The sequence below is a fragment of the Liolophura sinensis genome, chromosome 11 (assembly GCF_032854445.1).
Source record: "Liolophura sinensis isolate JHLJ2023 chromosome 11, CUHK_Ljap_v2, whole genome shotgun sequence".
Lineage (NCBI taxonomy): Eukaryota > Metazoa > Mollusca > Polyplacophora > Chitonida > Chitonidae > Liolophura > Liolophura sinensis.
In genome coordinates, this window is record NC_088305.1 from 16462791 (window position 1) to 16474979 (window position 12189).

General features: G+C 42.6%; 1 protein-coding gene across 2 annotated transcripts in view; it reads right to left on the minus strand.

Annotated features, from left to right (window-relative positions):
- Positions 1-12189, minus strand: part of LOC135477416 (general transcription and DNA repair factor IIH helicase subunit XPB-like) — a 40939-nt gene that overhangs the window by 21810 nt on the left and 6940 nt on the right. For both annotated transcript variants that reach the window (XM_064757511.1, XM_064757510.1), the window contains exons 5-12: positions 10882-11037; positions 9639-9713; positions 8751-8873; positions 4459-4661; positions 2525-2596; positions 1333-1439; positions 757-860; positions 63-135 (exon numbers count right to left, since the gene is read on the minus strand). In XM_064757511.1, coding sequence (XP_064613581.1) covers positions 63-135; positions 757-860; positions 1333-1439; positions 2525-2596; positions 4459-4661; positions 8751-8873; positions 9639-9713; positions 10882-11037 — 913 coding nt within the window. The remainder of the gene's footprint in view (positions 1-62; positions 136-756; positions 861-1332; positions 1440-2524; positions 2597-4458; positions 4662-8750; positions 8874-9638; positions 9714-10881; positions 11038-12189) is intronic.

Genomic DNA, 12189 nt, shown 5'->3' on the forward strand with positions numbered 1-12189 from the left:
ATTTCATACAAGTACACAAAACCACATTTAGCAGTGTATTCAAATGTATTAAATGTGCTTACCGAGAGGTTTGTCCTTAGCCCCTGAAGTAAACCTACAGATAATGCTGTCATCTGCAGTTGACCACATCTTAAACTGACAAAGAAAGATGTAGATGCTTTTTTGGTTAAAAACTGTTACACCGGTCTGGGTACATTTTTGAAACTTTAGGAGAAAACAAGCAAGAATAAATACCTCCAGTATCAATAACAGGTATTCAGACAGTTATCTGGCTACATGTGATAATAGCAGTAAGCAAAGCTCAGATAATTTGAATAAAGCATGTAACTAAGATGCACCAAGAGACTTGAGGAAACTGGGAAGAGACTTGAGAAAACTGAGAAGAGACTTGAGAAAACTGGGAAGAGACTTGAGAAAACTGGGAAGAGACTTGAGGAAACTGGGAAGAGACTTGAGAAAACTGGGAAGAGACTTGAGGAAACTGGGAAGAGTTTGAAGGAAACTGGATAGTCTGGTGGACAACTGGAAGGCTAGAGGAAAGCAGACAGAGTCTGGAGAAAAATGGAGCAGAGTCTGGAGGAAGGTGAGAAGAGTCTGTAGGAAACTGGTAAGAGTCTGGAAACAGACAAACATTCTGGAAGAAATTAGAAAGACTCTGGACAAATACTAAGCAGAAACTTTTGATCACAAAGATTTATATGTATCTAAAACAACGTTGTCATTGAAACTAACCATAAACTTATCACAAAGACTTACCTGAGATTTCCACTGTTCTACTGACACACCTGAGTTACAGAGAACAAGGCAGCGCTTCCTGACTGTACAGGCGGCTGTGACCCCCACCAGGGTCTTACCAGCACCTGAACAGAAGAGGAGAAAGTCAATCTTTACAATGTTTCAATTGATCAACAAATATATGTTCACATACAGGGTATACATAATTAGAGTCATTCACAGTTGTCATAAGGAACTAGTAAATGGTTCAAACATACTAATTAACTTGAAACAGTGCAGGTATGTGAAATGTGAAAATCAAAGCTGATGTCATATTCAGGATCATATTCTGAGATATGAAAAGTTCACCCCTTAGACAAGTCACATCACCTAGCTAATCCTAAAGTTTAGTATGTAAAAAGACACTTTGAGAAGCACATAGAGGCTTCAAATGATACTACTGATGTCAACACTAACATTTTCCTGATGGTAAATTAACCGAACCTCTTAGAAAACTCTTAAGAGGTACTATAAGGTGAATGAATCAGTGAAAATCAAGCGAAATGAGTCACTCGAACAAACCAACACTTCAGGTGAATTACATTACATGACACACACCACAGGGCAGCACGATGACCCCTGACCTCGCCCGCCCATTCCCAAACATCTTCCTCAGGCTTTTCTCCTGGTAAGGTCTCAGCACTGTGGATGGTTTCAGATCTACACTGTAAAACACATGAGCACTGTCAGATCTACACTATAAACACATGAGTACTGTCAGATATACACTGTAAAACACATGAGTACTGTCAGATCTACACTATAAACACATGAGTACTGTCAGATATACACTGTAAAACACATGAGTACTGTCAGATCTACACTGTAAAACACACGAGTACTGTCAGATCTACATTGTAGAAATATGTATTACCAAATACAACTGTAAAACAAATCACAAAGTGCACTGTTAAAGTACATAATTAATTATACTGTAAGGACATCATCAGATTCACAATGTAAAAACAGATCAGTCCTGTACAGTCACCCTTTGTAATAACCAGGTACTCCACATGCTGTGTCTTTGGACAGTTTACATCCACTGTAGGTATTAAATTAGTAAACATGAATTTGATCTTTTGCATTATAAATAATCAATATAGGCGTTGAAATGAGCCCATCTGATCACCTTGGGTTTGCAGAAGCTGGGGTCAAACTTAACCAATCAACAGCCTAAGGAAATATTACTTAAACAATCTGAATTTAACAATGATGACACATGGATTGTAATAATTTCTCAACCTTGTCACATATGAGAGAGCAACTTTCAGTGCAATTTATGTACCTTGCATTTGATTTTGGAGACAAAAATCGGCTTCAGGGCTTTACAAAAAGCACAATTTTATCCGTAAACACAGACCCATGTCATCAGAATAAGCTTGAAGAAACACCTTGCAAGCATATGAAAAGTTTGATTGATTTATTTATTTATTTGATTGGTGTTTTACGCCGTACTCAAGAATATTTCACTTATACGACATCGGCCAGCATTATGGTGGGAGGAAACCAAGCAAAGCCTGGGGGACACCCACGACCATCCGCAGGTTGCTGGCACACCTTCCCACTTACTGAAAAGTTTGAAGAATTACAGTAATCACCTTTCTGTCCTACAACTTGCAGGTTGATTACTTCGTTAAACATTCCATGATATTTCAGGCTTATCTGCATATTTATTTGATTGGTGTTTTATGCCATACTTAAGAAAATTTCACTTTACGATGGCGACGCAGCACCTTACTGAGATACTCACTTGATGTCTGGATTCCGAGTATCATTTCTGAAGTCATATTCCGCTAACAATGGGTACTCCAGTTCGATGCATCTGAAGAGTTGATGAAAAGGTCAAACAGGCATCCATGTCGGTTGGATTATTTGAAAATTCAGAGCATTTTGCAACAGAAAACAGAAAATAATCTCCACCAGTATATTGTTCTTTTCTATCCTTATTTTGTTTTTTTAATTTTATTTTCAACTTTTCCACAAAAAATTAGGATTCATGCAGAATGACTTTCTAGGTCTAGTTCTCTTTTTCATCACAAGGTTTGTCACAAACTTGGCAACATGTTGCGGATTCCTACAGGCTCTGCTCATTTTTCTCCACCAGGCAGCTCAACATCCATCATATAAGCGATACAAAATGTACAAAAACTAGTCAACTAAATACACATAAACACAAACATTATCAGTTAAACCAGCATGTTGAGTGGGTATACAGCCTGGTATTACATGTAATTTCGATCAGGAGCCCGAAGTGCGAGTGGAAATATTCATCTTCGAGATACCCACTTAACGCGCTGCTATAACAAATTTATCACAAAGAAGAGCATTACAGGACAACTTTTCTTGTACGGTACTTCACTGGCCAGCTAATGCTGTTTTATTGTCATGGAAACTTTCCTGCTGTGCAACTAAAACTGACTTCACAGCACACATACGATGAAAACACGAGCACAGGGTCCAGTTTTTCCTTGCTTACTCTGAGTGAAAATACTCTCATATGTCAAGTGCTAGGACAGTCATTTTTGATTCAATTACGAGGTGTGCAATTCAATGTTAAAGAAGTTTTTCCACATGATGTTGTTGTTAGCCGCTGATTAAAACTCTTTTGAAAATGAAGGCAAGGAAAGTTATTAACTTAGTTACAGGTTAGTACATTATTGACAAGCGCTGCTATCAGCCATTACATGTGTCCAGGGATGTGTATGTATAGAAAAAATATCCAACGCCTGTGCTGTGAATACAGTAACATATCCAAGGCAGACTGGCCAATCAAAACCTTAGAAGTTTCTCTGAATTGTGATAATGTCCAATATTTGACGAATTATTATGTTTAAATGTGTACAGAGGAATCAAAATTATTTCTCTCCCTAAACAGTCCACTGTTTCATCTCAAATGGTAGAGTCATCAGTCTGGGTACATCCTCAAAATGTGTATAGCCCACCAGCAATACTGTCTCCATTACTCTCCTGCCTCACCTCAAACAACAGTTTTCTTATTGTTTACTTTCTCAAAACTCCTGTTTCATCGTAGATGACGTGGTTTTCTTACCGTTTCTGTATATCCCCAATGCTCTCCTGCTTCACCTCAAACGACATGGCTTTCTTACCATTTCTGTATATCCCCAATGCTCTCCTGCTTCACTTCAAACGACATGGGCTTCTTACCATTTCTGTATATCCTCAATGTTCTCCTGCTTCACCTCATACGACATGGTTTTCTTACCATTTCCGTATATCTTCAATGCTCTCCAGCCTCACCTCAAACATCGTTTTCTTCCCGCTTCTGTATATCCTCAATGCTCTCCTGCTTCACCTAACGACATGGTTTTCTTACACTTTCCATATATCCTCAATGCTCTCCTGCTTAACCTCAAATGACATCGTTTTCTTACCGTTCCCGTATATCCTCAATGCTTTCCTGCTTCTCCTCAAATGACATCGTTTTCTTACCCGTTTCCGTATATCCTCAATGCTCTCCTGCTTCACCTCAAACAACATTGTTTTCTTACAGTTTCCGTATATCATCAATGCTCTCCTGCTTTCACCTCAAACGACATCGTTTTCTTACCGCTTGCGTATATCCTCAATGCTTTCCTGCTTTACCTCAAACGACATCGTTTTCTTACAGTTTCCGTATATCCTCAATGCTCTCCTGCTTAACCTCAAATGACATGGTTTCCTTACCGTTTCTGTATATCCTCAATGCTCTCCTGCTTCACCTCAAACGACACCGTTTTCAGAGATTCCATATCGTCCTCATCTTCTCGGTCCAGCTTGTCGTAATAGTTAGTGATGTCATCGGGGACTTGGTTCACATCTTCAGTGGCTACCTCAGTTGATGAGCCTGCCTTTGGGTCGCCCGCCTGGCCCGGGGCCGGCTTGTTCAGCTGTAATTATGTTTGTTTGTTTATTTAAATCGTAATTTAAATGATTGTTGTTGAAGCCCATACTCAAGGATGTTACATCAACATGAAGGCAGTGAGTTTGATGGGTTAATGAAATATGAGTAAGCCAATAACCTTTGGTAAGTTACTAACAAATTTTCCTGTGTGTGACGTACAGGTATATACATCGTATTCGTGGAAGACAAGCTGTCACTAAAGCTCAACAAGCCATAAAAACAAGGGAATCTAAAAATTCCCTCTCCATGGCTGGGTTTAATCTTACACCTCTAATCAAGAAACCATGGCTTGCTCCCAAATCACCTTGAGCGCTGATTTTCCAGACAGCTGATCCACAACAAACTCCCCGCAACTAACCTTGAGGGCTGATTTTCCAGACAGCTGATCCACAACAAACTCCCCCAAACTAACCTTGAAGGTTGATTTTCCAGACAGCTGATCCATAACAAACTCCCCCCAACTAACTTTGAAGGCTGACTTCACAGACAGCTAATCCACAACAAATTCTGCCCAACTCACCTTGAGCGCTGATTTCCCAGGCAGCTGATCCACAACAAACTCCCCCCAACTTACCTTGAAGGCTGATTTCCCAGACTGCTGATCCACAACAAACTACCCCCAACTAACCTTGAGGGCTGACTTCCCAGTCAGCTGATCCACAACAAACTCCCCCCAACTAACTTTGAAGGCTGACTTCCCAGACAGCTAATCCACAACAAACTACCCCCAACTAACCTTGAGGGCTGACTTCCCAGTCAACTGATCCACAACAAACTCCCCCCCAACTAACCTTGAAGGCTGATTTTCCAGACAGCTGATCCATAACAAACTCCGCCCAACTCACCTTGAGCGCTCATTTCCCAGGCAGCTGATCCACAACAAACTCCCCCAAACTAGCCATGAAGGCTGATTTCCCAGACAGCTGATCCACAACAAACTCCCCCAAACTCACCTTGAGGGCTGACTTCCCAGACAGCTGATCCACAACAAACTCCTCCCAACTAACCCTGAAGGCTGATTTTCCAGACTGCTGATCCATAACAAACTCACCCCAACTAACCTTGAAGGCTGACTTCCCATACAGCTAATCCACAACAAACTCCACCCAACTCACCTTGAGCGCTGATTTCCCAGGCAGCTGATCCACAACAAACTCCCCCAAACTAACCATGAAGGCTGATTTCCCAGACAGCTGATCCACAACAAACTCCCCCCAACTCCCAGACACCTGATCCACAACAAACTCCTCCCAACTAACCCTGAAGGCTGACTTCCCAGACTGCTGATCCACAACAAACTCCCCCCAACTAACCTTGAAGGCTGACTTCCCTGACAGCTAATCCACAACAAACTCACCCCCAACTCACCCTGAGCACAGACTTCCAAGACAGATGATCCACAACAAACTCCCTCTACTCACCTTGAAGGCTGATTTCCCAGACAGCTGATCCACAAAAAACACTTCTCCCAACTAACCTTGAAGGCTGATTTCCCAGACAGCTGATCCACAACAAACTTCCCCCAACTAACCTTGATGGTTGACTTCCCAGACAGCTGATCCAAAACAAACTCCCCCAAACTCACCTTGAGGGCTGACTTCCCAGTCAGCTGATCCACAACAAACTCCTCCCAACTAACCTTGAGGGCTTACTTCCCAGACAGCTGATCCACAACAAACTCCTCCCAACTAACCTTGATGGATGACTTCCCAGACAGCTGATCCACAACAAACTCCCCCCCAACTAACCTTGCAGGCCGATTTCCCAGACTGCTGATCCACAACAAACTCCCCCCCACTAACTTTGAGGGCTGATTTCCCAGACAGCTAATCCACAACAAACTCCCCCCAACTAACCTTGAAGGCTGATTTCCCAGACAGCTGATCCACAACAAACTCCCCCAACTAACCTTGATGGCTGATTTCCCAGACTTTTGATTCACAACACCCCCTCCCCCACCAACTAACCTTGAAGGCTGATTTCCCAGACAGCTGATCCACAACAAACTCCCCCCAACTAACCTTGAAAGCTGATTTCCCAGACAGCTGATCCACAACAAACTTCCCCCAACTAACCTTGATGGCTGACTTCCCAGACTGCTGATCCACAACAAACTCCCCCCCAACTAACCCTGATGGCTGACTTCCCAGACTCTTGATCCACAACAAACTCCCCCCAACTAACCTTGAAGGCTGACTTCCCTGACAGCTGATCCACAACAAACTCACCCCCAACTCACCCTGAGCACAGACTTCCAAGACAGATGATCCACAACAAACTCCCTCTACTCACCTTGAAGGCTGATTTCCCAGACAGCTGATCCACAAAAAACACTTCTCCCAACTAACCTTGAAGGCTGATTTCCTAGACAGCTGATCCATAACAAACTCACCCCAACTAACCTTGATGGTTGACTTCCCAGACAGCTGATCCAAAACCAAACTCCCCCCAACTAACCTTGATGGTTGACTTCCCAGACAGCTGATCCAAAACAAACTCCCCAAACTCACCTTGAGGGCTGACTTCCCAGTCAGCTGATCCACAACAAACTCCTCCCAACTAACCTTGAGGGCTTACTTCCCAGACAGCTGATCCACAACAAACTCCTCCCAACTAACCTTGATGGATGACTTCCCAGACAGCTGATCCACAACAAACTCCCCCCAACTAACCTTGCAGGCCGATTTCCCAGACTGCTGATCCACAACAAACTCCCCCCACTAACTTTGAGGGCTGATTTCCCAGACAGCTAATCCACAACAAACTCCCCCCAACTAACCTTGAAGGCTGATTTCCCAGACAGCTGATCCACAACAAACTCCCCTAACTAACCTTGATGGCTGATTTCCCAGACTTTTGATTCACAACACCCCCTCCCCACCAACTAACCTTGAAGGCTGATTTCCCAGATAGCTGATCCACAACAAACTCCCCCCAACTAACCTTGAAAGCTGATTTCCCAGACAGCTGATCCACAACAAACTTCCCCCAACTAACCTTGATGGCTGACTTCCCAGACTGCTGATCCACAACAAACTCCCCCCAACTAACCCTGATGGCTGACTTCCCAGACTCTTGATCCACAACAAACTCCTCCTAACTAACGTTGATGGCTGATTTCCCAGACAGCTGATCCACAACAAACTCCTCCCAACTAACTCTGAAGGCTGTTTTCCCTGACAGCTGATCCACAACAAACTCCCCCCAACTAACCTTGATGGCTGATTTCCCTGACAGCTGATCCACAACAAACTCCCCCCAACTAACCTTGATGGCTAATTTCCCAGGCAGCTGATCCACAACAAACTCCTCCCAACTAACCTTGATGGCTGACTTCCCACACAGCTGATCCACAACAAACTCCCCCAAACCAACCTTGAAAGCTGACTTCCCAGACAGCTGATCCACAACAAACTCCCCCCAACTAACTTTGAAGGCTGACTTCCCAGACTGCTGATCCACAACAAACTCCCCCAAACTCACCTTGAGGGCTGACTTCCCAGACAGCTGATCCACAACAAACTCCCCCAAACTCACCTTGAGGGCTGACTTCCCAGACAGCTGATCCACAACAAACTCCCCCAAACTCACCTTGAGGGCTCTTCCCAGTCAGCTGATCCACAACAAACTCCTCCCAACTAACCTTGAGGGCTGACTTCTCAGACAGCTGATCCACAACAAACTCCTCCCAACTAACCGTGAGGGCTGACTTCCCAGACAGCTGATCATAGCAAACTCCTCCCAACTAACCTTGAGGGCTGACTTCCCAGACAGCTGATCCACAACAAACTCCCCCAAACTCACCTTGAGGGCTGACTTCCCAGACAGCTGATCCACAACAAACTCCTCTCAACTAACCTTGAGGGCTGATTTCCCAGACAGCTGATCCACAACAAACTCCCCCCAACTAACCTTGAAAGCTGACTTCCTAGACAGCTGATCCACAACAAACTCCCCTCCAACTAACCTTGAGGGATGACTTCCCAGACAGCTGATCCACAACACACTCCTCCCAACTAACCTTGAGGGCTGACTTCCCAGACAGCTGATCCACAACAACCTCCCCCAAACTCACCTTGAGCGCTGACTTCCCAGTCAGCTGATCCACGACAAACTCCTCCTCTTCCCCATCAGCCTGACTTTCTCTCAGACGACATTCTTGGATGACTGGATCCTTCAACAGTTTCTGTAGAACTTCCTGTGTAAATCAACACCTCACTTAATATGAAATTCTTCTCTCAAATCTGATGGAAAGTAGTGCGCCCAATGTAACTGTAAGTCAATTAGACTGACAATTAATTGACTAATTAATTAATTTCCTTCAACATAAACAGGCAACTGAATTCAGCGCCTCTGTCTCGAGAATATCTCAGGAAATGAAACAGCGGCAAGTTGAACGATGGAGGTAGCCATTACTGTACTCTATGTTGTTAGAAAAGGGGAGGTAAGCATTACTGGAACCTATGTTGTTAGAAAAGGGGCAGTAACAAGGGTACAAATTCTGGACTATGTGGAACTTTTGGCTTCAGTGAGAATATACTAGGTTCAACCTGAAACTTCCTTGTGTCATTCTTTATTCCTGACTTTGATAAGCACATCATCACAAAACCGCACACCCAGTCTTCTACACATGTATAAACTTACAAACAATGAATTGTTCATACAAAACCATTCCCACAGTCATTTCACGAAAATCATTAACCTACATAATTAACACAGATCATTCACATACAAGTCTGCCAAACTAACATTTCACATCAAAGCTATCTTTAAATCACAAACATTGAAGAGAATCATAAATCACTAAAGCCACATAATTCACATGATACAAATGAACATTTCACACACAAATCATTCACACATAAATCATTCATACATAAATCAGTCACACACAAATCATTCACACGTAAATCAGTCACACATAAATCAGTCACACACAAATTACATAACCATCATTACTCACTGGGTATTGGCTCTCCACAAAGTATCGGTTTTGCTTCAGCACCAACTTGACCTTGCCATAACTAAGAGTACACAGCTGAAATGAGAACAAACAAACAGAACTATTGCACATAATATGCTTTTTGGAATGAGAAGCTGACGGCACCTAGGGTTACGCCACGCCTAGTTACTCTATGCACCACAGGGCTGCTTTCAGAGAGAATTATCTGGGCATGTCCCAATTATTTTGTTCAGATGTTTCTTGAAGTGATTTTCTGTTTGACACTACTTTGGTAATAATTACAGTTGTGACTTAAACAAGGTTGGGAGTGCAATGACTTCTTCATGATTGCTGATTACTTAAGGTTGGGAGTGCAATGACTTCATGATTGCTGACTACTTAAGGTTGGGAGTGCAATGACTTCTTCATGATTGCTGATTACTTAAGGTTGGGAGTGCAATGACTTTTTAATGATTGCTAATTACTTAAGGTTGGGAGTGCAATGACTGCTTCATGATTGCTAATTACTTAAGGTTGGGAGTGCAATGACTTCTTAATGATTGCTGGTTACTTAAGGTTGGGAGTGCAATGGCTTCTTAATGATTGCTGGTTACTTCACGTTGGGATTACAATGACTTTTTAATGATTGCTGATTACTTAAGGTTGAGAGTGCAATGACTTCTTAATGATTGCTGGTTACTTCAGGTTGGGAGTGCAATGACTTCTTAATGATTGCTGATTACTTAAGGTTGGGAGTGCAATGACTTCTTCATGATTGCTGATTACTTAAGGTTGGGAGTGCAATGACTTCTTAATGATTGCTGGTTACTTAAGCTTAGGAGTGCAATGACTTCTTCATGATTGCTGATTACTTAAGGTTGGGAGTGCAATGAGTTCTTAATGATTGCTGGTTACTTAAGGTTGGGAGTGCAATGACTTCTTAATGATTGCTGATTACTTAAGGTTGGGAGTGCAATGACATCTCTTTATATATTTCTTTATGATTAAGGCAAAACCAACTATACTTAATGTTTTACAGGCAAGTGGACATCAAAAAACCCAAAACAGAATAAAAATAAAACCTAAAATCTTTTTATCTTGCTGCTGAGGCAGTCCACTTTTCCACAAATATGCTGATTTTTCATTTTTATTTTTAGTCACTCCTCTGACAATAAAGGAATCATTCTGCCTCGCCTGTGAAACAAAACTGTTATATGGTGTGGCCTAAAGACAAATTATGACCCAAAATAACTTGATAACTGACCTTAATGAATTCCACGATCCCATCAGGTACAGATGTCTTACTGAGGCGTCTCAGGTACTCGATGATGTCACTGGTCTGCAGACCTACTGAGACGGCTGCATACAGTGAATACGATGTCAGCTTGTACTCATGGATATGCTTAGGCCGACACACCGGCTGAAATTGGGACAAATGTATAGGTGAAACACATGTTCAGGGATAAAACTAGATGGTGTGTCAGTCCATGGATTTTGCAATTCATAGGAGAGGTAAGTGTGAAAATGATGGTAGTGTGCACGAGTTACATATGTGAGTACAGAAAATCACCCATGAACAAAAAATGCCGCTTGCAAAACTAAGATAAGTAAAAAGAATTACCTATCATAAGAATTACCTATGCGATGGTTATGGTATGTGAGAGGGATCACATGCCTCCAACAGCATGTAGTGCTGTGTGCTTGATGTAAAACAAGAATGTGCCAAGGCCAAAATACACACTGTAGGTACATGTAAAATCTAAGGCTATGGGGCCTCTGTGGCTCAGTTGGTTAACGCGTTAGCACAGCGTAATGACCCAGGAGCAGCTCATGCTGGCTTCCTCTCCGGCCATATTTGAGAAGGTCTGTTAGCAACCTGCAGATGGTCGTGGGCTTCCACCGGGCTCTGTCCGGTTTCCTCCCACCATAATGCTGGCCGCTGTCGTATAAGTGACATATTCTTGAATATGGCGTACAACACCAATCAAATAAATAAATAAATTTAAGAGCTTGCCAGTGTAGGAGGCACATGAATGATGAACTGCAATACACTGAAGACTTCATGAATGAATGAATCGTTTAACATCGTACTTAACAATTTTTCTCATAACGAAGAGGAGTCATTAGGTGTGCGTATATATACTGTGACTTCTTGTGGCAGGGCGAGTCCATGCTGCCAAAGTGTTGCCTCCACTGAAGTATCATGACAAAGACACCAGATATGACACCCCGCCCAGTCAGATTATACTGACACCAGGCCAACTGTTTCCTTGCTCTGATCTCTCGGTGTAGAGTGCCAAACGAGGCAGCAACAAGTACCATCTTTAAAGGACAAGACAGCACCCGGCTAAAACATTTCAATTGAGAGCAGGACTCTCAAGCTTTCTAAAAAGTATCATACTTTATTATTTTAATGAGATTTCATCGAGTAACATGTAGAACTAAATGATAATACTGCACAAAGGGCTGGTGAGAATCGAGGCTCAGGGTGTGACGTAAGTTAGTTTTGCATGGCAGGTTTAGGCAACACAAATTTTTTCACATGGAAGCTGACACAACAACCAAAAATGGA